This window comes from Phoxinus phoxinus (assembly GCF_949152265.1).
Source record: "Phoxinus phoxinus genome assembly, chromosome: 2".
Classification (NCBI taxonomy): domain Eukaryota; kingdom Metazoa; phylum Chordata; class Actinopteri; order Cypriniformes; family Leuciscidae; genus Phoxinus; species Phoxinus phoxinus.
In genome coordinates, this window is record NC_136877.1 from 21,535,535 (window position 1) to 21,561,803 (window position 26,269).

Genomic DNA, 26,269 nt, shown 5'->3' on the forward strand with positions numbered 1-26,269 from the left:
CGACTGAGTGCTTGTGAATCTTTTCATTAGAACCGGCAACAAAGTATAAACACAATGTAAATAAGAGAGTGAATGTGCAATGGAGAAAGATTCACCGATTTTAATGGGAGTTTTCACAAGAGTGCAGAACTCGATTATTGAGCTCACGCTGAACTGAGGTGATTTACAGCTTCAGTGATTATAAAGGAAGTGCTATTGACTAGCTTTCAGTATGCAGCTCATTCACAATTTGAATAAAAGTTGTATTTTTCATGCTGCTAAGTACACACACTACAAAGTTTCGGGAGTATCAACAGTATTTAAATGCAGGTTTTAATCCAAAACCACAAGGATTGACATCCCTATTGAAAAAACCTATACCAAATTGTATTTAAAATACATTTATTTAATACTAAGTATAGTACGAACCTATTAACATATTTATCTACATATCGCTTGAGACTTACTGATCAAAATATTATAATTTATTTGGAGTAGCCTACTTCTTTTCTGCAAAATGCACATTTCTTAATATTAAGCCTAAAACATGTTTAATATCACTATTAGAAAGGATAGTACGATCACTGTATATCTGTCTATAAAAGCAAGATATTTAAAGTGAACCTAAAGAATAGGCCTACTTGCAATAGTTACACTTTAGCACATTCAAATATACTTAAATAAATATTGCACCTCAGCACTATTTCTGGATAACTAAAGTGCATTATGTACAAAATTGGTTGTTTAAATTTAGCACTTTAAGTATACCAATAGTCCAATTGCAGGGTATTTATTAGAAAGTACATGTAAATGTATTTGTAGTATACTTAATATAAAATAAATGCATTTCAAAAACATTTTGGTATATATATTTTTCACTATGGATAGTAGTAATAGACGGGGTCTGATAAATCAAAATGGTTCTTAATTATATTACTACCTTTTCACAGCAATATTTACTTACTAAAAACATTTTGAAGGCTGCATGCTGTTTTAATGTACAATTTACTTGTAATTACTTCTAGCAATTCATTGGCCCCAAATTTCCAAAAATAAATGGAAAAACTGCAAAAATATGCAAACAGAATCGGCGAATCAAATGGCCTAAGTGACTTAGAGCTGGTTTTCCAGGCATCTATTACGGTTAGTCGAAAACCACAGAGAATCTTACAGAACTGGATAAACATGAAAGCATGAAGGGACTTACAAATGTTAATAAAAAAAATTTATTTTTTACTCGTCACAAAGCAGAAAAGAAACCTGGTTTATAGAGATCCTGTGTATTGTTTTCCCGTTGTCATTATTTTGTTTCTCTTCCAATGACACACCTGAGACATCCAGCAAACTGCTCCAGAACAGATGTGGAAGTTTACAGCATCTCGTCCTTGTTTCAAACACAGCTGTCCTCCACAAGACACTTATTTATTCATCACAGCCAGAATAAACTCAGCTTTCTCAAATATATTGAAAGAATAACCATAATCTAAATATGCCCTAGTTTAATTTCCATTCTTTGAACTCACATCAAAGTTGTTGTTTTTCCCCTCCCTCTAAAATCCAAATCAATCACCAAAAACACCAACAAATCCTCTGTTGGGGGGAGATTTGCTGAAACGCTGGAAAAGATGCACATGCCGTGCCAAGTAACCTGCCTTCAAAAGGGCCTTGATCGCTATGGCAACAGCATGATCTTCCATAACCAAGCCATGAGGTGACCTGAGGTACTGAGGTACATAAAAGAGATGTCCAAAAACCCTCCCAGAATTCTCCCTGCCAGAGGAAGCCGCTGTTCTGACGGCATCACATGCGCAACGTGGCCCAATGGTTCACAGAGCAAGCAGCAGGTTAGCTAAAAATAAACAGCCTCCTGTCAGAGAGAATGGGTCCTTTATTTAAACACACTATGTTTTTTTAAAGAGCACAACAATAAGTTGTTTTTGCATAATAAAAACATACTTTCCCACAGTTGATGATTTCATACACGTCAGAAAAATGTCGAAACAGTTTCCGTTAAATCCAGCAAGCTTGGTGTTAAGACTAAATGTTTCTGAAAGTGCAAGGGTGGATTAAAATGAATCATAAAAAAAAAGAGAGATATGAATATAGAAACATCAGAAACAGAAGCTGGCTGAGGGAGTCTCAGGAGACAATGCCTTCCGGAGTTCAGAAACATAACAGGTTTGTTTCTTTACCAGAAACTACTGAAAGCCAGTTTGGTGGTTATAGACGTGAAGCGTATTTGTAATAATAATCCATTCTGAAACAAACGCATGCTTAAATGGGAGAGACTCCCGTCATTGTTTTAAACAAAACTCACAAATCCGCAGAGAAGCCTTTGATGATAAGCTGTGCTCAAGTGAGGTTTTGTCACCTTTAATATCTTCATTATACAGCAGGGCAGTTTTATTTTTCTCGCCTGAAATTATCTTAATGTTTGAGGCTCTTTCGGAGTTCAGAGACTTTTTACAGAGAGGATATAAAACTGTGAATACTAATCATACAGATTCTTCCCCTCTCATTAATTATTAATCAGCAGATAAAGCCTTTTTACTAATCCACAGACAATAAGGGGAGTGATGTCTGAGGTCTCGGCTCACTCTCTGAGGATGACTTCAGGTACAAGTTCAAAAGCTCAAAGCCGAGCCAAACTCCAGACAGCAGCGGGAAGAAAAACTATCAGGGAATCTACATTTTTTTTATAAATAAATGCATCCAGAATTTCTCTCTCATTTGTAATGAACAACTTATTTTAAAGAAGTAGAGAATTCTGATTATAATAATGTGAAAAATCATAGCAATTTAAAATAACTGTTTTAATATATTTGAAAATGTAATTTATTCCTGTGATGGCAAAGCTGGATTTTCAGCATCATTACTCCAGTCTTCAGTGTCACATGATCCTTCAGAAATCATTCTAATATACTGATTTGCTGCTAATACATTTCTTATTATCATCAATGTTGAAAACAAATGTGCAGCTGTTTGTCTTTTTTTATTTTTTTATTAACCATAATAGCTTTTTTCAGGATTCTATGATAAATAGAACGTGCAAAAGAACGGCATTTATTTGAAGTAAAAATAATTTGTGACATTAAAAATGTCTTTACTGTCAATTTTAATCAATTTAATGTGTCCTCGCTGCATAAAAGTATTAATTTCCTTAAAACAAATTGTACTGACCCCAAACTTTTGAAGGATAGTATACATATTTGCAGCCATTTAATACAATTTCTGAACTGATTTGACCTGCAATTAGTTGAAGTGTTGCCTCCCACATGAAGAGGCGCTGGGTGAGGTCTAACAGAGGAAGAGTTGTGTTTGCAGAAATATGGCACTATTCCACTATTGTTTTAAATGCTTCTTGGTGGGTCTGTTTCAACAGCTTTTTTTCTGGAAAAAGCAAAGGACAATTTATCTTTGCACAATGCAGCATGCCTGTATCACACAGCGGCTACGACATGAGAAATAACAGCGTTGGAGACAACAAAAGAGAATTTTGTTATCAGACAGGTGATACATGCCTCTCCGAGCTGTGGATGAAACAGAGGGCATATCACAGCATTCCCACACAAGGGCTGCTCTTTACAAAGGTCTGACAGATTAGCGAGAAACATGACCAAACCCTTACTGCACATTTACACTATCAAACCCTCTTATGCCAATTACTGATATGGACATTTCAAAGGAATAGTCAATACGGGTTCAATACCCGTAGAGCTTAATTGACATCATTTCTGTTATAATGCTGATTTCCATACAAATTATTTTTTGCCTTTTTTAACAGCAAAAATTGAGGTTACAGCGAGGCAGTTACAATGAAGGGTTTTTAGGAGGATTTTAATTATTTTGTTTATTCTTCTGTTAAAACTATTATTTGAGCTGTGATTACAACAAAGTTGAAAATCTGGATATAACTTAATACACAATAAGAGTTTTCCATTGATTTTCTACGTTAAACGCGCTAGACGGACATGTATAACCTATAACCGTTAGTTCGCGTCTCGCATCTTTTGCAGCGCCTCGCACATGAAACGGCGCTCTAAAAGCGGTCTCAAGACCTTGCGCTATTTCCCCATTCCACTGCCCGCGTCTCGCGTTCATATTTAAAGCAAAAATGCGTTCCGAGTGAACGACCCTTAGTATGTGATTTTTCACACTAAAATCATGTTATATGGACTGCATTTATATATGGTAATATAATATATTACCAATATATACGATTATATATGATATATGGAAACAGTAAGTATTTTTACGCTTACAAATTGGCCCAATTCCCTTCCATTGTAAGTGCCTTCTTGTAACCAACAAGAAACAAAAAGTTGTAAGTTCAAATAATTTTTGTGTTAATCAACCTTGTGCAACAAATGCTGTTCTGAACTGGGAATATTCCTTTAAATTCTTTATTCTGATGAACTCTACTCTTACTAGCCTGCCTATCCACCTTATTTTTCAACGTGGAAGTAAGCTGTTTTCTGTGAATGTGTGTGACTTTTGATTCATTAGCCACTATAGAGAAATAGTAAGAAAAGTAAAAGTGCAGTAAACTAAACAGTAAAAATGCATGTGCTACAAACCAGTGTGTTTATAATTAAGACAATACATTAAAATAATATGGTAAGAAATAGCAGTTTGCAATAAGAAGCAGCATAAGAAGCTGTTTTGTACAGCTAAAAATAACTGGAAGCGGATGACACTGGAAGCCAGAAACATTCAATTAACAAATGTTCTTACGTGAAAAATAAGGTTTATATTTCACCTGATATAGTTCACCCGATAATCAGGAATGCCAAGCTATATTGAATTATCTAGCTGCATATAGATGGAGACAGCAAAATGGCTTCTCTCTACTATCCTGATGCTTCACAAACACAAATCTCTGACAGTGCTTGAAATAACGCCCCACAGCGTTTCCAAACCGTCTCTGAAACGCGGCTGTTTTGAGTAAGTTGTGTCAGGAGCAACAAACAAACAAGAGATGTTTTTATCCCTTAAAAAACATCACAGCACATCATAGCCAAAGACAGATTACAAGATCACATGTACGTAAACTTTTCATTTATTAAAAGGTTTACAAAAGCATCTTGCAGTCTCGGCTGTGCTGCTATTCAGTAATCCACTAAAAGTGTGTCCTCGATAGAGGAGTGTAACAAGGGCTCTGCTTTGTTGCTTTACATAAAACAAGCATTGAGATTGAATAATGCTTGATTGTTTCCTCCTTCTACAGCACATTAGACAATAGATGATCTTTACAGCAACGTTTAGTCACCTATGACAGGAGGATATATATATAAACAGACTATCACATACATGCATCTGAACCTATAGAAAAGCTAGTCATATGTCTGCTTAACTGTGTATACACACACACTATGTGAATATATATCATATATGTTAGCTGCTCTATAAAGGCTTGAAACATCAGAGCACTTAGTTAGGTAACGTGTGTATCAAGATATCACTCTCATAAGAAACACATTTTTTGTTGTTTTTTAAATCACATTTTGGTCAGCTTCAATTTTAGACAGAACTACGTTTCACCTTTCATTCACAAGACGGTCAAAATTTAATGTGGAGTCCAAGGAGACACAAATAAAAATGTATGCAATTTAAAAAAGCAAAACAAAAACTGAACTACCAGCCATGACAAGTTAACAACAGTGGTGCCTTTCATTTCAGTGTAATTATAACAGTGGATGTATCTGATTTCAAAGACCATTACTGAACCCTTCTCTTCCCTGCTTCTTATAAATCAAAACAAATCAAAAACACCTTGGGATGAAAAAATCCATCCCTATAATCAACACCAACAAGACTTTACTGAGAATCAAGAGGAGGTGACTGGATAGTGTGAGAGGAAGACAAACTTTCATTAAAGGATTTCCACGGGAAGTCCTACCTGATGTGCTGAACTGGCTGCTCCCAAGAGTGGTCGGCCTGTTTTTCCCACTGTTTACAGGTGGAGAAAACATCTATGGGAAGACAGTAGACACACAAAAATGAAGTGGTACTAATATAGCACAGTGTTTCGTGTTTTTTTGAATTAAGAATTTTATAGAATATTAAGTATGAATATTTTATTGATGCCAAAGTAGCAATGTAGGCTAATTAATGTGGAAATAACCAGGAGAATGTATATATAGGCTACATACAGGTGAAACTCAAAAAATTTGAATATCGTGCAAAAGTTATCATTTGATGATTTAAGGCTTACAGCTTATTAAAACCCCAAATTCAAAATCTCAAAAAAATTGAATATTGCATGAAATCAATTTAAAAAAAGGATTTCAAATACAGAAATGTCGGCCCTTTGAAAAGTATAATTATGCATGTACTCAGTACTTGGTTTGAGTCCCTTTTGCATGAATTACTGCCTCAAAAATGCAGCTTTTGCACGATATTTAAAATTTTCGAGTCTCACCTGTATATATATGCATATATATTTGCATGTATATATGCAAACACTTGTAAAAAGTTGTTTTTTATTTAATAAAAAATGTATAAAAATATACATATAGGCGTTTAGCTATATAAAAAAAATAATACTTGATATCATGCATATCTTAGAAGTGTGTGACTGAACGAATGGCAAAAGTTAGAAGTAAAATCATTGATGAGTGTCTTACCGCGCTAAAATCCAGCAGATCACTCAGCTCCTTATCCGTCCCGATAGCGGCAATCCGCTGCTGAGGGTTCATCCTTACGATCCTTTACTAAATCTACAAAACACAAACATCATTCCCCTCAATCTGAGAGCCTGATGTGCTGAAGCTTCATGCTAGCCAGCACAGCTTATGCAAATGACATCGGTGATGAACATCCGCAGCTTGACATTTGCTAAACATCCCCACCTCCAGTCTTTAGCATAACTTTGCGCTCTTCCAACACCTTGGTACCTGGCTGTCCTTGAATAAACCCCTATGTGTTATTCAATAAATAGTAATAAAAAGCTCCCGAAGACAGTCCCAAGTCCTCCTCTCCCCAGCTTCGTATTATTGACAGCTTTAGACGAGGTTACGGCATTTCTGTCTGTTAATAATAGCACGCGCATGACATGAGGTGACACGGTGGAAAGAGGTTATATTTTAATTTAATAGAGCAGGCCTGATAAGGTTTATATGATGACCAAACGTGGACATGTTGAGAAAGACGCTGCTCGATGGTGTCACACACACACACACATACACACACATGGACCCGCAGCATCATTTTTCAACTGCATGCGTTTGATTCCTCAATGTAAGTTAGCTATCAAAAGTCACGAGCTCATAATGAACGCACACGCGCTGTCAAAACATCTGCCGCTACACACTTTTGTTGTTGTTGTGTTAAAGGAGAATGGTTACTTTACAAACAACGGTGCTGCTGCTGTTGTTGTTTGCAAATTGCAGTTACCTATTCATATGGTGCGACCATGAAAAGATTAAACGAAAATCGACCATAAGCACTAATTTTAACACGGACAATTAACAGCGAGATGTCAAGCTGAAGTGTTTAAGCGAATGCCGACCCCGTTCCCTTCATATCGGCTCCCGTCTTTTCTGCTATCCCAACTTCTTTCACCCAGTCCAAAACCCCTCAGAAAGTCTGTGCAATATTTTACCTTTTCTGCTGTCAAAATTCCAACTAGGGCGATCGGGTGCGCCGATGACGGCGAAGGTTTCCTTGTTTCGGGTCGGAAAGATAATGAAATCGGTATCTTTTGCGATAAAATTTTGCAAATATCCACTATGTAACTTGCGAGTTTCCCTTAGGCAGACATTTTTGCTTGGCGATAACCGAATCACAACAATGACGTTCGAAATTGTATCCTTCCACCAGAGCCGTAGACTTGAGCGTTCTTCAACGGTGCGGATGAATATCATATGTGGCGAATCATACAACCTTGCTAGTGGAGTAAAGGACTGGAGCACCTCCTAAAATCAGTTTGGTTTACCACACAACTCCCTTCACATAAATGTAGGCTTTGTTTGGTGTGTGTATTATTAGTATTAGGATACATTTTGTATATTTTAAGCATGGAATACATAAATCCAGCTGCATTAAGTCAAGTGTTCTGCAGGAACAAGTGCAGCACACATGCTGAGGAGACCGTTTGAACTTGTGCTCACTTTCTCAAAACTATGTCAACATATGGACATTGCAATTCCCCCTTTCAAACCTTATATAACTAGGCCTAACTTTGATTACCACACTTTTTTTTTCATCATCTGAATTGGAACTCTATATGTGCCACAGCAGGCACAAGAACATCACAGTCAGTCACAATAGGCTACAGTAGGCTACTGGGACATCAAGTAGCCTATAAATAATACTGCAAATGTTTTTGTGTGTTAAGTATGATAAGTTATGATTTGACAAGTAATGGAAAATCAAAAAAGATATGAGAAATAATAAAAAAAAAGTATGATTGTTTGCAATAATATTATTAGTGGTATTTTTGTTGTTATTATTAATTTTTGGACTCGTGTGTTTTCTCAAATAGATTCTAAATAACTCTAATATTTAAATTTTCATATTTAAACATACATGAATCTGCATACAATTTTTACAACCATAATTGACCATTTAAAACTGTTGTTTACATGAGAAGGGGCATATTCAATCGGAGTAAAATGTAAAATGAAAAAACAGTCTTTATGGGTTGTCAATATAAGAGTAGCCTAATTAAACTATAGAAAATGTGCTGTAAAACAAACTGCTAATTACTGTAAATAAATGGCAGATTCCTCAGTACTGACAGTGCATGACTTGAACTACAATAAATTATGATAGCAGTTATGCTGTAAATTACAATGTGTTTAATATTTATTGCCAAATAATAATAGGATATTCGCTGATAGGCAGAGCCAAAATATTGATATTGCGTAAAACTAGAAAGTATACTTCATAAAGAACAGAGAACAGGGGGAAATTGTTTACGCCATTACGTACATTTTATTCATTTATTTTTATTTAACCTTTATTTAACCAGGTAAGCACATTCAAGCACATTCAAACATTAACCAATTTTAATAAAGTTCATTCTATATTTAACTTAGAAACTACAAAAAAAAATGTCACAGACCAATTGCCTGTCCAGAACAAAAGGTGCAGAGAGTTTGTCACTAAGCCGAAACAGCTTATAGTTGAAAAATATAAGACATAAAAAAAAAAATAATAAAAAAAAAAAAAAAACTCCAAAAACTTAATTTCTTCTTAACTTTCTGAATGAAAGAACGAGATGTAGCCTATCATCTGTTGGTGATGATGCCATTCATTGTTTATAAAGGGCATGCATCCTCCTAGCCCATCATCACAATACTCATAGTGCCACCTGTTGGTCAAAACAAACAGAAGCTATAGTCAAATTGAACTCTTACAGAATTATATTTTCTTTATGATTATGTTAAATCACCATTTATTTGGCTCAAACTACTGGGTACGACACTTTTCTAACATTAGTTGTTTTTAACGTAACATCTAGAAGGCTAGTTTAATATTTCGAAACTTGATTGTTAATTTTAGTAAAACGTATCACGTTGCATCTTTTAAAATCTAAAACTTACTCTAACATGTTCATGTAGCGCTAGTTACATTGTAGCCGTATATACGGCGTTTGTCTTTGTTTTGGCCTAGTTTATATCGTCTGACTCATTCATGTAGTAGTTATAGTTTAATTTCTTCTCAGCACACAATTACTTAATGTTATGTATTTTTAATGTAAGACGTTTCAAAGAGTTGAAAAAAGTCTAGGTTCTGTGGGAGACGTGAGTCTCTTGGCTTCTCAACAATAGCCCCTCTGATTTCCCATGAGTCTCCGCGCTTCATGCCGCGGTGAGCGTGTCTGTCTGAATCAACACTGATGTTGTTAGTAAATATTTCGAGATTTTAAAAGGTAAGTTTGAGTTTCGTTTTTTAATCTGCAATGTTTGCCTCTGTGTTATCATAAACCCAGTGAACATTTCCGGTGTGGCTTGCTGTTTCTCTATGCAGCCGCTTGCTGTTTTTCCTGCTTTTAGCCTGTTAGCATCCAGACAGCCGACTTGCTTGCTAACAGATTTCTGAATAATGTGCTAAATAGAAAGTCTATGTCCGAAAGTCTATGTCCGAATGTCTCTGATTTCTTAGCATTTATGCACTTATTTCTTGGCATTTTGATTTTAAGTAATATCTGGGAGTGAAATTTTGGGAATTAGCATTGTAGCCGGTCTGTGTCCGCAGGAACAGTCGATAATAATATCGTGCCTGTAAGAGGTAAATCACAGGTTTTGCACCACTATAATTGGGCATCTAAACTTTACATTAATTAAGTTTAGACAACTGTAGTCTGTGTCCTGTGTGCAGCAAAGATAAATTGGTTTCAACTCATAGCATCTTAGTTTTACTGGACTCTTAAGCATTAGCTGAGGTGTTATTGTGCTGGTATGTTATAATGTATTTTGTCGGTAGTTGATGGGATTACGTTAACCACATAACATTGTCCTGATATTTTTTGTTTCTTCTCAGATGTCTGAGCTGTTTATGGAATGTGAAGAGGAGGAGTTGGAGCCGTGGCAGAAGGCAGTACCCGAAACCAATCTAATAGATCTGGTTGATGATGATGATGAGGATGATGATGAACCAATATTTGTCGGTGAAATCTGTAGCTCCAAGCCTGCGGCCAGTACAAGACCAGGTATAGCTCACTTTTTGGCATTCTGACACGGACACCTCTGATCTGGTCTTGTCCTTGAGATGTTAATCATTGTGTTCCTTATGATCTTCAGGTGCCGTTAACCAACAGAACCAGCGAAATGTCCCGGTTCAAAACCCCTCGATCGTGGCAGCATCGCAAAAGACTCCCCAAACCCTGCCGAACCCCGCAATGGTGGCTACAGGTCATACACTCATGGTCAGAGGCTCAGCCCCATCAGGTGGCAACCCCATCCTCATCCCTCTCAACACAACTCTCGGACCTCAAACAGCCCCTCAACCCATAATCATTAACAATCAGGTAACTCTTTGCTGATTTTTCTCAGGTGAAATCTGTAATCTAAATCTGTGATTTGTGCTGAACAAATGCTTAGCACAATTATAGAGTTGCTTTTAGTCCATAGTAGCCATAGGCTTCCGCTCACTGAAGTAAAATTTTTACCAAATACTAATAATCATTCATGAATTTGAATTTATTGATGTTTTCATGGGTTGGGCTGTTTAATCAGGATACTGAATCTTTCTTTATTAATTTAAATCATTTCATTTTCATATGATCATTATCACTTTACCAGGGTTACATTGTGGCGTCACCACAGAATCTCAACAGCAACACCTCGTTCATCAGCTCTTTTGGGTCACAGTATCCACCAGGAACCACTTTCACTGTTGTGCCAGGTATAAATGTGTTTGTGTAGTTGTTTCTTCCACATTACTAAGGTTGGGGGGAACTTTTTTGTGTGATATTGAAATTGGTTATCAGATTTATGAAAACAAATACTAGCCTAACTAACATAAAATGTAAACAAAAAAACTAATTACAACCATTAGGACAAATAAACTATAATAGAACAAAGAGACAAATGAAATAGACCTACCTGAAAACCTTTAAGGAACACTCCACTTTTTTTGGAAATAGGCTCATTTTCCAACTCCCCTAGAGTTAAACAGTTAAGTTTTACCGTTTTTGAATCCATTCAGCCGATCTCCGGCATAGATCATTGAATCTGATTAGACCGTTAGCATCTCTCTTAAAAAAATGACCAAAGAGTTTAGATATTTTTCCGATTTGAAACTTGACTCTTCTGTAGTTACATCGTGTACTAAGACCGACCGAAAATGAAAAGTTGAGATTTTCTAGGCCGATATGGCGATATGCTTGCATAGGGAGCGTGCCTTGTAACCATGGAGACATTTGTGAGAGACAAATCAGAAGACATTTACTTTGGTGCACTACCTAATTTTCCGGCTGCAACTACACGAACTTAGTGCTGGTCACGTTGGAAATTACCTAGCTGGGGACTATTTTCAGGCGCTGCGTAATATCATTGTGCCTGCTGCACCCATGGTACGGCAGCACAGTTCCTTGATTATTACGCAGGAAGGTTACGTTAGGAAGATTATAGTTCCTAGTCATATCGGCCTTGAAAATCGCAACTTTTAATTTTCCGACGGTCTTTGTACACAATGTAAATACAAAAGAGTCAAGGTTTAAATAGGAAAAATATCGAAACTTTTTGGTCATTTTTTTGAGAGAGATGCTGACAGTCTATTCAGATTCAATGATCTATGCTAAAAGTGCTACTGCCAGACCCGGAGATCGGCTGAATGGATTCGGAAATGGTAAAACTCAACTGTTTACCTCTAGGGGAGTTGGCAAATGAGCCTATTTCCCAAAAAATGGAGTGTTCCTTTAAAGCCCTAGATGGGCCTATAGAAACCATACATGAATTGTATTCAAATGTACAAAAAACAGTGCATAGTCTTCACTGTGTAAATTAAATGTAAATTTATTCTTATTAAAGTTACAAAAGGGATTCAGTCAAGAGCAATGAGAGATTGTTTGATTAACATTGACACAGACAGCAGCAGCCGTGCTGCTAATATCCCTGCTGCTGTCTGTCATAATGTAAAATACTGAAAAGCACGCCTTTTCTTTCTCAAATGTTCACTTAAGACTTACTTGCAAAGATGGGCATTTTTGACATGCAAGTGTGTGTATTTGACCTTTCAAGCCCAATAAGGTGCCAAAAAGAACTCAGTTTAAAGGGATAGTTCACCCAAAAGTGAAAATTCTATCATTAATTACTCATCCTCATGTTGTTCCAAACCCGTAAGATTTTCATTGGTTTTTCGGAACGCAAATGAACGTTTTTTTTTAAATGGAAACAGAGATTTATGTCCCCCCATTGACAGTTACACAGTACGCAACTACCACTTGGATGCTTCAAAAAGTTAATGAAGAGCAGGGCTTGAAATGGACTTTTTTTAGCTGGTAGCACTGGTTGTTAGGGGTTAGGAGCATCAGCAAAAATGTAGGAGCACCCACTGAAAATTAAGGAGCACCACAACTCATTTTTATATATTTATTAAAAGATTTATTTTATTTACCACGTTTTGTAGAGAAATGAAAACGGTAGTGATGCACCGATCATGATTTTTCATGGCCGATTCAGATTTGTATTTTTTTTTTTATTGTTTATTTGCTCTAAAATATCTGTAGCCATTTGAAATTAGAGGCAACTGCATTTTAATCGCGAACAAAGATGCTGCATATGTAGCATGAGCAGTTGTCGTTTATTTAAATTAGATTGCATAATTTCAAGACTTAGAGCAAATACTTTACCCTTGTGAAATTGTTACATAAGACACACCTGCACAAAACAAAAACTAAATGAAAATTCACTCTCCGACAGCAGGTGGCGCTTATGGAAAAGAAGCGCTACAGCATTTTTTTGGGTAGTGCTGTAAACAAAGCAGCTTTGCTCAAGCACTACTTTATATGTAGATAAGAGGAAAAGAAAATGCCATCAAAACTATTCTGAAGATAGTCAATTCCCTTCAGAGATCTATTCATATAAACCCCACCCCAATTTAATATTATAATTATTTTTCTTCCTATATTTCAATTATAACAAACAGTGATCTTGCTGTGCCTGGTATTTTCTCTGTGCGTCTGCGATCTCTTTGTGTCTGTCTTCAGCGTGTCGCATCTATGGCCTCTGTTAACGTCCTGTTAATAGACTTTGTAATATTTTCACACAATTTACATTGAGAAATGAATGCAATGCAGTTTGTGTGCAAGTTCGGAATAGAGATCAGACAAATTGAAACCAAAAACCGTCAGTTTGTCTCTAGAAAAAAGCTTGCACCACGTATTTGCACTCGCACAAATGCCCCCACATAAATTTCACAAATAAAGGTCACAGATTAAATTTGGGGAGCATCAATTTCGAGCCTTGAAGGGACTGTAAAACTAATCGATATGAATTAAGTGGTTTAGTCCAAATTTTCTGATGTTATGAAGAAATTATATGATGAACAGATTTAATAAATATTTGGCTAAACTGTCACCTAAGCACTCAAGTGATGTACAAGCAGCAGCATATAACAAAGTGATTCTCTTTCGCTGCTAATTGCGCTTGAACTGTTTAAAACCACTTCTTTTTAAAATCACAAGGCTTAAAAATGCATTGATGAAATGAAATAAGCTTTTAGCACACCATGGCAAAGTCACAGCAATTTCACTTGAATGTAACAATAGAGACGCAACTACCATTTTGACACTTCAAAAAGTTCATTAAGAGATCGTAAACCTAATCCATAGGATTTGGCCAAATTTTCTGAAGAGACTGAATTGTTTTATATGATGAACGGACTGAATTTAGGCTTTAACAATTACATAAACCTCGATTAGCGATCAAAAACAGCTTGACGTGTGAGAACAAACTTCATTGGTTCTCGCACATCAAGCGAACATGCTTGAGCTTCTGTTTATCACAACTGATGTGTGAGTTAATGAATGTTTACATGTGAATAAAAGCCTAAATTCAATCAGTTCATCATATAAAGCGATCGTGTCTCTTTAGAAAATTTGGACTAAACCGCTCAATTTATGTGATTTTAGTTTTACGATCTCTTTATGAACGTTTTGAAGTGTCAGGGTGGTAGTTGCGTAGCTGTCTATAGAGGGACAGAAAGCTCATTAAAATATCTTCATTTGTATTCTGAAGATGAACAAATGTCTTGTGGTTAAATTATGACATTTTCATGTTTGGGTGAACTAACCCTTTAATGATTTTGAAAAGGGTCTCTGGCCTATTGGCCACATTTTAAAACATAATGTGAACAGCAACACAAATATCTCAGATCTGAGCATTGAATGAGAATTGGGCACTGAGGCTTGCTGTGTGAATGTAACCTTATGCTCACAAAGATAAGAAATACAGTACTATTGTGAAATATGATTACAATTTAAATTTTCTATTTTAATATATTTCAAGATGTAGTTTTCTGATGATAAAGCTGAATTTTTAGCATCATTACATTACATCCAGTCTTCAGTGTCACATGGTTTTTTTTTGTGTAGAAACTTTGATACATTCAGTATTGTTTGATGAATACTAATGAGGTGATTTGGTATGTGATTCTTTATTTTGTGTGTTTGTTTCCCAAGCAGCAGGTCAGCAGATAGTTTCACATGTCAGTGCTGCACCAAAGCCAGGGGTCATTCACAGGCCTCAAGTGCAGCTCATCCAGGACAATGTGGTGACCTTGTCCAATGTACAAGCCCCAGCTAACCTTTCTTCTCAATCCCACACTACTTCAGTCTCTCAAAACACACCAACCATCACCCCTATATTTGTTAAACAAAAAACGTTATCCCTGCAACCTATGAACAGCAGAGGTAAGCGTGTGTGTGTGTGTGTCTGTCTGTCTGTTTGGAATACCGCTGTGAAAAGTTTTTCTAATGTCCTGTATCAGTGTTTCTAGGTTAGTGTATTATTTACCAAAGTGAAAGTAACTACTTTCACTACAAAAGCCACTGCAATTAAAAGTAACAACAAAATTGGATTTATTTATTATCCATGCGCGTAGCTACAATGCAATAAAAAAAACTATACAAAATACACCAAAAACAATTAGAAAATTCAGAGGCCTTGATGTTTTGTTTTTTTGTGTAGGACTTTTTTTTTTTTTCGAGGCTTGACAGGATAGACATTTGTTTTTTATGACCCACAGATAATGGCACAAGGATAAATGACACAAACAACAGTGTGTCCAAAGGAGGTAAGCTTGACATAGATGGGTTTTTAGCCATTATGTAGTACAGGACTTCCAGAAGCAACAATCTTTTAATCTTTTTTTTTTTTTTCCTCCTTTGACAGCTGGAGAAAATGATTTTTCCCTCAGAAAGAAATGTCCCAGGTGTCAAAATGTGTTTGGCTTTCAGCCTTTAAAAAGTCACATGAAGGTTGGTTTACTATCTTCTTTTGTTTCCTGTATTAACAACAGCTTTGAGTTAAATCAGGCTTAGCTACATCTAAATATTAACAACCGATTATGACATAGTTCACCTAAAAATGAAAATTGTCATCACACTCATGTACTGTTAACTTTATAAAAAGTATGCATTACTTTGCTAATTACTTTCTAAATCCCATATCAGTCTCGACCAGTTGAACAATACAAGGATAGACATGAAACGAATCTTAATTCTATCAAATACATAATATAAAATTGCATAGATTAGTATTGAACTCACCATAGTTTTTCAAGGGAGGTTACATTAAAAACATACATTTTAACATTAGACGTTTACATTTTTTATTAAACCATTATTGTTTTACAGATAACTGTTCTTTAGTCTATGCAGTATTTAATACTATTACATTTGAAGTAACTGTAATTAAATTACAAAAATAAGAGAAATGTCTTACTTATTGCAAGGGAAAAGTAATTAAATGACAGTAATGAATTAAATAACTTAGTAATGGATTACAACCAACACTATATGCAGTATTGAGATGTTATGACACTCTCCTCCCCCCCCTATCCTCTTCTTCAGCTGTGCTGCCCTGAATTGTTGGATGCTGTGTTCCCCTCAACATCGAAGCCTGACAAACAAGCCAACTCCCCGAAAGTCATTGAGACTGACAAAGGCAAAATGATCATGCTGGTTTCAGACTTCTACTATGGGAAATGTGAAGGGGATTCATCTCTGATGTCCAAGTTCAAGCCCAACACCACATTCAAGTGCAACAGCTGTTTGAAAATGCTCAAGAACAATATCAGGTATTTGTTTGAATGTTCAAATAATAGTAAAAAAAACTAACACCATTACATGTTATTGAAGAACCATCTGTAATCAGTCAGTGGCCAAGTCTGGTGCTGAGATGGTCTAACCTCTATAGACCTTAGTCCCGGTAGATGATATTTAATTTGTCACATGAAAACATTTCAAGAAATCTTATGTTTTAAAAATCTGATTTCTTTGTATAATTGTTTTGGTCTGTGCGGGAACAATGTGACGCATGCGGGTTAGAGGGAACATTGCTCATGAGAGTCCTTAGCTACAGGAGCCCAGAGATGGAGAGAGCAATAGTTGGAGGGAGAGAGAGGAAGAGACTGGGGGAATCAGCCGTTCTCAGACCCCTTCACTGGATTCCCACTCAGATGGATGACATTATCAGACCCATGTTCCCTCTGGGGACCCCAGATGAATAATGGAAGGTAGTTTGGCTGCTATAAGAACTGTTCTTGTGATTAAATAACTTTACTCAGCCACGGCGTGAGAAAAGCCTCAGTAAGCTCCTTTTAATGGGGAGGCGCGTTTGCAGCGCACCCCAAGTTCTGGCGGCTGGGGTCACAGTTCAGCCGCATAAAAATCCCTATTAGGGGAGCTGAGGTTGCAGAACGCGCTGACTGAAAAATTGGCTGCTCAACGTCAGGGCGCCAATGGCAGGTGAGGCAGAGTGGATAGAGGCAGCCTGAACAACACATCATTAAATAAAGAAGCAGAGCAGTATAATTGCTGGTATTATAATGGCTATTATGCACAGTTAGAACGTGAACTTTAAGTAGAATATTTGCTCATTTGTCTCTCGAAAACCCTTGGGAGCTCAAATGCTTCTTGAGTACACACGCACAGGCCTCGCACTGTTCAAAGGTGACTTTTAATAGCGTATGTTTGTAATTTGGCTAATTATATTTAACTGTGCATGAGTTTTATTTTGTATTCCCAATGGCGCTGAACATTAGCTACTTTAACTTTGGCATTTTCCCGTCCCTTCAGGCGTATTTGATGAATTACGGTTTATGATGAGTGGATAGTTCATGTACTGCTCATTTGTATCTTTTAAATCCAGTGTAATCTGTAGACAAAGCTATGACCCGTTTCAAAAAATAGGATGGAAACGGCATGATTCTCAGAGGATGTAATGGGTCTATTTTTAGATGCCTTTTGAAAAAGCAAAAGGAAACTCCACCCCTGAGAGAGCAGACACTTTGTGGTGGTTTACCTGTTTGAATGTTGTACATCTGTTTGACATTCACTTCCTTGCACATCAAAGGCTTTCCTGTTTAGTCGTCACACCTTTGTCAATGGCGGTCCCTCTTTTGTCAGACTGAGTTCTCCCCAGACAGCAGCTGTTTGTGGAGCAGGGCATTTACCTGAAAGAGTGTCATTAATGTCACAGGTTGCAGGTGTACCCAATGCCTTCTCACTCTTACTGTCTCTTGTGGCATCCTGCAAGCCAGTTGTGGTTGCGAGTGTAACACCTACTGACTTTTCTTCTTCTTCAGAAATCTCTGCACACACACTTAGAATAAGAATGGAAGAGAGGTGACATACTTAATTGAAACTTGAAAAAAAAAACAGTGTTGGACTGTAATAGACTGAATTGGGTTTTATTTCATTGTTTGACTTTACTCCATGAATGTGATTGTATATCTACAACCTGTAGCTTAAGTTATTTTATTAGTCATTAAATGAGAGAACCATTACACAATCACCAACCATAAACAGCATTTGCGGTATGTTGCTTTGTTTTCGCTGAGCAAAACGCCTGGGTCATTGCCACTGTCAGTGATCATTTAAAATGTGTCAGAAGTTGCAGGGTCGACAGGGCCAATAATTTAGCTGGGAGTTGGTCACCCGCTGAGAGATGTGGCCCTCTGATTCTTCAACGGCTATGTAAATCAAGGCCACAGCTGAAAATCAGCTAGTAGGATTCTTTTATCTGGACCTCTCTCTTTGTAATGCCATCCATGGCTCCTTTTCGTCTGTTCTTTTCCCTCTCACTCAGGTTCATGAACCACATGAAACATCACCTGGAGTTGGAGAAGCAGAACAGTGAGAGCTGGGAGAGTCACACTACATGTCAGCACTGTTACCGGCAGTATTCAACTCCCTTTCAACTACAGTGCCACATAGAGAGCGCTCACAGTCCCTTTGAGTCCACCAGTAAGTCACAACACTTTTAAGTGTTTTCCTTGTTAAGTTGGTGGTTCTTGGCCAGAATAAAGGTCAGTTCACATCATATCACCGATAAAGATAACAATAACGATAAGTATATTAGTGTCCACACACCAATGCAAAGTGATTTCAGCGAGAGCATTCCTCTGTGACGCTATAATAGTTGTGGTGTGGATTTTCCTATTCTCATGGAATTAAGATGATTATTGAAACTTTGTGAACAGGCCTTAAGCCACAAAGTAGACAAGCCTGGCAATATGAGAGAAGCAAGTACTAGTCGTTTAGCTACACTTAGCTACAAAATGACATTTTATTCTCTGTAGCTGAATGAGAATGATCAAATACATAAAACATCAATTTCACTCCAAATTGAGTCATTTGCACTAACAAAGCTATAAAAAGAAACTTCTTTCAAAAATCACTTGAACACACATCACGTCACAGAATTAATATTTTCAAACTTGAGTAGGAACTTTCCTGAAGGACTTGAGGTTAGGTTAAAATAGTCATTTATGGTGTAATTGAAATGAGAATTTCACCAGAGGGGAATACTTTGATGGATTTGACGTATTTTAAGTGTAGTAATATCTTTTTTTCTTTTTTTTTTCAGCCAACTGTAAAATATGTGAATTGGCTTTTGAGACGGAGCAAGTGCTTCTAGAGCACATGAGGGACAATCACAAACCTGGAGAGATGCCCTATGCCTGTCAGGTAAAGCTGCTTCATTGCTTTATGTAATTTGTATTTCGAATACTTGGTTCTCACTTTGTGTTTGCTCTCTTGAAGGTTTGTAACTACAGGTCCTCCTTCTTCTCTGATGTGGATAACCATTTCCGCACAGTTCATGAAAACACTAAAGACCTGCTTTGTCCCTTTTGCCTGAAAGTCCTTCGCAGTGGCCATATGTATATGCAACACTACATGCGACATCAAGTGAGTGTATAACCTCATATGTATGCTTCTGTTTGCGTTTTGTATGGATATGGAAATGGATTTATTGCCTCCTTGTTTAATAATTTAAACCAAAGAGTGTGTACATTAGTCTTTTTTACATCTGTCTCTTTGTCTGTGTATTTGGAGCTTGAGACTTCACTGATCTGAAGTCAGCACAATGTGCAACTCATTTGTGTGCTGCCCCATTGGCTCTCACTCTAAGGTTGGATTGATTTGGTTGTCTGCCGAACAACTTGGTGCAATATATAACAGGCTGACAGTAGCGGCCTACTCTATTCACCTTCCCTGTTTTTTTCCCTTATGGGCTTCTCCCAGGCAACAGCAATCCAGTCTTATCGGCCAAGAGCAAGATTTGTAACCAAAACAATAGTATACCATTTTTTTTACACCTTTAAAAAAAAAGTGCAATATGTTTACATAATGCATAACCTTCAGAAATTTCAGATATATATATCTAAAAAATTTTTTTTTTTTAAGCAATAAATCACATACAAATTAAATTGACAATTTAATTGTTGAATGTAACTTAACACTTAACTTTTTATATGTTCTGTGTTCTTTTATTGTATTTTATAGAAAAAGGGGATTCAAAGATGTGGGAAGTGCAGATTAAATTTCCTCACCTACAAGGAAAAAGTGGAACACAAAACACACTTCCATAGAACCTATAGGAAGCCAAGAAGCCTTGAAGGATTGCCTCCAGGAACCAAGGTCTGCTTGAAACCAAATCTTTTAAAATCGGAAGTTAAATATATATATATATATATATATATATATATATATATATATATAGACTGTATAACATAACTGTATAATAAACAACATAATCACAAATGATCTGGGATTATATTTTTCATTAGTCCTTCTCATTAGCATTATTTGATCTTTTTAGGTGACAATTCGGGCCTCCGTTTCTGGTGCACCAATGTGTTCTGATGTTTCAAGCAAATCCTACATCATACCCACAAGTCCTGAAACGGCCAAACAACTTGTCAGAACACCAGCAAACGCAACCAAACCAAACTTAAATGGAGGAAGGGCAAAGACCACAACCCAATTCAGCTTTAACCGAACCTTCCACAATAATGAGCTGAAACGTTTGAAGTGAGGATTCTTTAGCACAAAGTATACTTCAGTTTCAACACAAGCTCTCGTCAATGCAGACAACAACTACAATATTGTTCAGTCTCTTCCATTTCTTATTTGAATGTGAAACAATGGTCCCGGCCAGTGTTGCCACCTTGTGGACCAACTATTTAGTGCAAAAAAAAAAATTAAGGCACATGCGAGATTAGAAAATGTGTGATTCGAGAAATCTGGCTATGTGTGCATATATGCATACTATGCTGATAATGAAATTTACAGCAAGCCCACATACGCATACCCTGTGTACTCGTAGCAACGGAAGTATACAAGTATTATAAATGTGCTGTACTAAAATAAAATTGTTAATGAGTATTTATTCTTCACAGACTTCCAAGAGGAGGAAATAAGTGTGTCGAGTGTCTCTCAGAGGTTATGGACCCTTACGTTCATTATCCTTTATCGCTGAAGTGCACTATATGCAAGTTTAGATCAAGTTGCCAGAAGGCCTTCAGACAGCATATGGTCAGGTAAGGGGAAAACATGAATGAACAGTTCCAAATGAATGTGATCAGATCTTTAGCTGATTTTTACCTTCTCAACTGCAGGTTTCACAGCATTTCTTCAAAAGTGCGTTGTGGCAAAGCGAGGAAGGCTCCACGTGGGTTGCGGTAAGTTTTGATCTATCATATCACAGTTTACTGTGATAAGAGGGGTTTATTTGTGTTATGAACTTGCTGAAAGTGATTTTTTTCTTTCTCCCCCTTTTGTTCAAGGAGTCTAACACTGGTGTGTCTCAAGTGTGACTTTCTGGCAGATGCCTCTGGCGCTGACCAGATGACCGAACATTTGCTCAGCAGGCCAAACCACTCCTGCCAGGTCATCATGGAGCCAGGTATTACACTCGACCCTCAACTTGCTGCGGAAATATTCTCTTGGTGATGTCAGATTGTCTTACTTGCATACTATTTTCATTTCTTTATAGTTGCCAATGGAGGATCAGAAATAAACAGGTGAGAAAGTTGTTTGTATTATCAGCTGTTTATTGGTTTAGTATCGGTTTTCAGTTGTTTATGGCATGTAATTAAGATGTATTAAGGTTTTTAAGGAATTAAAAATCTTGTTTATTTTTAAAGCTTGTCCATTCAACCCTCTGCAATGCGGGTAAATCACTCGCATATGCGACCAAATCGACTAAAAAATGTCTTTGATTAGCCAAAGGCTAGTAAATTGTATAATTACAGTCAAAAATAAGTTAAGTGCAAATATAATTTTATTGTCTGCTGAGCTTTGCGCACCGTCGCTTGGCTGAGAGTGCCCTGTCGCTTTCTCTTTCACATGCACTCACCATGAGAGAAAGAGAGCATATGCAGGGCTTGTTGACAGAACTGTCACTGTCCCGATCGGACCAGTGCTGCGTCGTCATGAAAGTTTTAGCATTTGCTCACGTTTTTAAGTGCTCTGTGAGAATTTTTGTGTGCACAAACTGCACATCCGAAGTGCGCGCCCAGAAAGGTGCATATTGACAGCACGTGAATACTGAATTAAGCTCTCTTTAAGGTCTTGTGCTTGAATGGACAATTTCACACAAAATTATGTCAAAATGTCCGTATTGGCGAGTATCCTAGTAAACATAGTCGTTTATTACTTAAGTGAACGTAAACAGTTGAGAAAGTGAACGCACGAGTGCAGAGTATCAGTTTATTGGCTCTGTGCATTGTCTTAGTGACAGCAGTCTAATATTCCTGCTGCTGTCTGTTTTTAATGTTAACCAAACTACAGACTCACTGCAAAAAATAATGCAATGCTCTTAACTGAATAAATTTTGTAACTTTAATAAGGATTCATTTATATTTTTTTAGACCGTGAAGACCATGCAGTGTTATTTTACATTTGATTACTAATCTATCTAACTACCTGTAAAACCTTAAAAGCACTGCTTTTTTAATTCACATTTTTTTCTATTAATTTATATATTTTTTTGTGCTCATTAGATCATTAATAGTGTTTGAAATTTCTATTTTATACTTCTATTTATATTATGTTGAATTTGTTCATTCTTCTTGCATTCAATGTAAAAAGTCTGGCAACTAAAATAAAGACTATACTAGCCAATGACGACTCGAGCTTCAGTGCGTCCGTAGAGGGTTACTGTTTTAAAAAGTTAGTAGTGTTATTCTCAACGTTCTGATATGCTCTAATTGTTATACGCATGATGTATTGGTGTACAATGACACCATATGCTTATTTGTATTTTTGTTAAATGTAGAGGTTAGAGCTGTGAAAAGAGGAGAGTAAAAATAGACTGGGAAGTGTAGCTTGCCTGATTGAGACAAATTACCTTTTCTGTTGAAACGGAGGTATGAATACAGACCCCCTGACCTATGAATTGTTTGGAAATATCATTTATTATAAAAAATTATCTCTATTTTTTCATTAGTGTAATTGGGATGCCTATTAAGTGGTATCCGGGTGACCTTACTTACATTTAAATAGGAGTTTTGCCATTAATTAAAGCTGAAGAACACATTGTTATTAATGTGGACCACCGATAAATGCTTATGAGTGGCTGTGAAAGGGAAGTGGGAGAATATTTGTATTTAAAAAAAATCTGTCTCTTTCTAATGGAAAAGCATCAATTTCAAAACGGAAGAATTACGTACTTTGCATACTTAGACATTATCCATTGGGAAAAAAAAGAAATAAGACTTTAAAACCCAGTGTAGTTTGCTAGGACTTATGTCGTTCAGTTGAGTGTTTGACTTAATTTAATGATTTCTGTCATTAACATTTTTAGTGTAAAAATATCAATAGTGTAATGCAAAAGGGAAAATTGTATTTTCAGTCAAAGGAATTGGGATTCTAGAATATTAGTGTTGTAATTCCTTTTTTTTCCCCCATTGCACTGACAGTCTGAGAATCACCATTGAGAATTATGGGAATTACAAATAAGCTTAAAAAATAAAACCTTCAAATGCATTGCAATAATAAAAATATAGGGGATAACTGTCATGACAATTTCACAAAAGCTAAAAATCTTACAAAGGATCCTAAAATCATTCTTTATTGTATCAGTCAGGTGATATTACAGCTCATAATTATTAATGGAGCATTGCCACTCAGTTCATGTTCCTGTGTTTCTTGCTCCTCATAATTCAGGTCACTGGAAACCCACGATGACTCCAAACAACTCCTTCCTATTAAAGCCGATACTGAGGCGAGAGATGACACCGAACCCATTGAGATCAGTGATGTACAAGCTGTACCAAACGAGGACAACGTAACGGAGGATGGGTCAGAGGTTCTTGGAGCTGACAAAAGTGACCCAGACGAGGTGAAGGATGACAAAAAAGGGGCCACGCTCGATGTGTCCGAGGAGGAATCACCCAAGAGCCTTTCCCCTCACTCACCCTCTAAGGCTCCTGTCAGCCCCGTTTCTGCCCTCCCAGGTGAAGGTGGCATAACTCCCACTGATTTTCTTTGTAAAACAGATGGAATTGATTCTGTGAACACAGAGTCGCAACTGGAACCTCTCACTCCTTCCAAGGTCCTTGAGGACGATGCCACCGAGAACTCGCAAGTGGAAACGGAGGGTTAACTGCAACAAGCAAGTACAAACGAGTGAGAATCCCCTGAAACATCGCAAGACTCTAGACGCAGCAGAGACTCTCTCTCCATCTCTCCCTTTTTTATAGAAAATATGCATTAATAGGAACTTTTTTTTCCTGGACCCAAAATGAGGTGAAAATCAATACTGTGCTAAAACATGACTCTAAAATCTTATACTGTACGAGTACAATATTTTCTGTACTTGTGTTAGGATTTTAAAGACGCGCCCTCTAGATTGAAACTGAGTTGTGAAGGCAGCAATGTGAATGTTCTTCTCTACATACGATTATTTTTAAGTCCTTCTGTCCGCAGTTGTGGTGTCCATTTGGACTCTACAGATGATCACACAAAACCGACATAAAACTAATGAACTTGGAGCTGATTCCCTCATCGGCCTTTCCAAAGGACAAAGAACAAGTTCAGTGATTTCTCAGTATAATGTATTTAGGAATGATAAAATGCGTCCTGATATTTTTTTTTAGATTGTGTTTAATGTATTGTTATATGTACTTGATCTGGATAGGACTCTGTATTGGGAACCATTTCTCCTATTGATTGAGACTGAAAACATTGTAGAAATGAATTTGTCTTAATCTGTATTAAACTTTTATAACATATTCACTAGAGTTCTGCTATGATTCACAGTATTATCTCAGCCTTCTACTGGAGACAATTTCTTGTTTTCTCGTAAGGGCTTGATTTGGTGGAGAGCACCCTCTTGTGGATTCATGCTATGTAATTCAATAAACAATAGTGATGAGATGACTCATTTATGCGAATCGGTTCTTTTGATGTTCTTTCCAAAGAACCGGTTAAAAAAGATTCAGTGATTATTTAATCTCGTGCGCTCTCTCTTCAGTAAGTGAAACATACAAAAATGTGCCGTGCTGGGGAGGCTCTATAGAAACGGTTTGAAAAACCCTATTCCTAAAATGTACCCAAACCACATGTAGGCGTGCATTTTCTTTCCAGAGTACGGTTTAGTAATAAGAGTGTTAATTGTTATTCCATGATTCAGCTCAATTTTTTTTTAAACTTAATTTTTTTTTACAGTATTTTTCATAGAAGGCCATGAGAGACATGACAAAATAGGTGGTGTCAACTGATAAAACAAGATAAATTTATAAAATAAAGATATGTCATTTAAAACTTTATTAAAGGAGGCATTTCAATTGATACAAAAAGCTTTTAAAAATAGATTTTTGTGACCCAATAGGTAAAATACACTTAAAAAGGTCAGAGGGACTCAAATCGTACCGGTTTCGTGGAATGACATTAACAAACAAGATAAAATAAGTCACATTTAAAATATTACATAAATGCTACCCTAGTAATAGTACTCAACGTTGAAAATAAATGCACTTTCTGTGATGTACAGTAGAAGAGACAATTGAATGTGTTTGTGAAGCTTTTATATATATATATATATATATATATATATATATATTTATATAAATTGATTTGCCAATCAAAAACAAAAGTCCGAACAAGAACATTTTCTTTATCACAACTCCAATTCTCATATTCAGTTGTTAATCTGATAATGATACTTGGCTTATTTTTTTATTCACAAATATAAAAATCTTTGAAAAGTCAAATTGTATTGCTCTCAACGTTTAACCTGGTATAACAAAATATCTTGTTTCCTATATAACAGTTAATGTTATGTATTTGTTTCATTTTCATTTTTTTGGACATTAAATAACAACTTAA

General features: G+C 36.5%; 2 protein-coding genes across 6 annotated transcripts in view; one reads left to right on the forward strand and one right to left on the reverse strand.

Annotated features, from left to right (window-relative positions):
- Positions 1 to 7,794, reverse strand: part of tcf12 (transcription factor 12) — a 106,701-nt gene extending 98,907 nt beyond the window's left edge. For all 4 annotated transcript variants that reach the window (XM_079584694.1, XM_079584692.1, XM_079584693.1 and 1 more), the window contains exons 1-3: positions 7,583 to 7,794; positions 6,606 to 6,698; positions 5,879 to 5,951 (exon numbers count right to left, since the gene is read on the reverse strand). In XM_079584694.1, coding sequence (XP_079440820.1) covers positions 5,879 to 5,951; positions 6,606 to 6,677 — 145 coding nt within the window. In that variant the 5' untranslated portion in view covers positions 6,678 to 6,698; positions 7,583 to 7,794. The remainder of the gene's footprint in view (positions 1 to 5,878; positions 5,952 to 6,605; positions 6,699 to 7,582) is intronic.
- A 1,478-nt stretch (positions 7,795 to 9,272) lies between these two features.
- On the forward strand, positions 9,273 to 25,327 carry znf280d (zinc finger protein 280D). 2 transcript variants are annotated; one of them, XM_079605287.1, is made up of 18 exons: positions 9,273 to 9,856; positions 10,468 to 10,636; positions 10,728 to 10,954; positions 11,229 to 11,331; positions 15,113 to 15,340; positions 15,676 to 15,723; positions 15,822 to 15,907; positions 16,502 to 16,728; positions 18,741 to 18,898; positions 19,521 to 19,621; positions 19,697 to 19,843; positions 20,441 to 20,575; positions 20,757 to 20,968; positions 21,337 to 21,477; positions 21,556 to 21,618; positions 21,724 to 21,842; positions 21,933 to 21,960; positions 24,107 to 25,327. In XM_079605287.1, the coding sequence occupies exons 2-18, from the start codon at positions 10,468 to 10,470 to the stop codon at positions 24,543 to 24,545; spliced, it is 2,631 nt and encodes an 876-aa protein (XP_079461413.1). In that variant the 5' UTR covers positions 9,273 to 9,856; the 3' UTR covers positions 24,546 to 25,327. The 2 variants fall into 2 exon arrangements, with proteins under 2 accessions (XP_079461413.1, XP_079461412.1); XM_079605286.1 differs by having other exon boundaries at positions 9,737 to 9,856; positions 15,110 to 15,340.
- Positions 25,328 to 26,269: the final 942 nt, after the last annotated feature.

Bases quoted from the DNA above. Each gene is read 5' to 3' on its own strand.
- znf280d (XM_079605286.1), top strand. From the start codon at position 10,468: ATGTCTGAGCTGTTTATGGAATGTGAAGAGGAGGAGTTGGAGCCGTGG. The intron at 10,955-11,228 runs GTAACTCTTTGC...TCACTTTACCAG, and splicing joins CCATAATCATTAACAATCAG to GGTTACATTGTGGCGTCACC. The intron at 16,729-18,740 runs GTATTTGTTTGA...CCTCTCACTCAG, and splicing joins ATGCTCAAGAACAATATCAG to GTTCATGAACCACATGAAAC.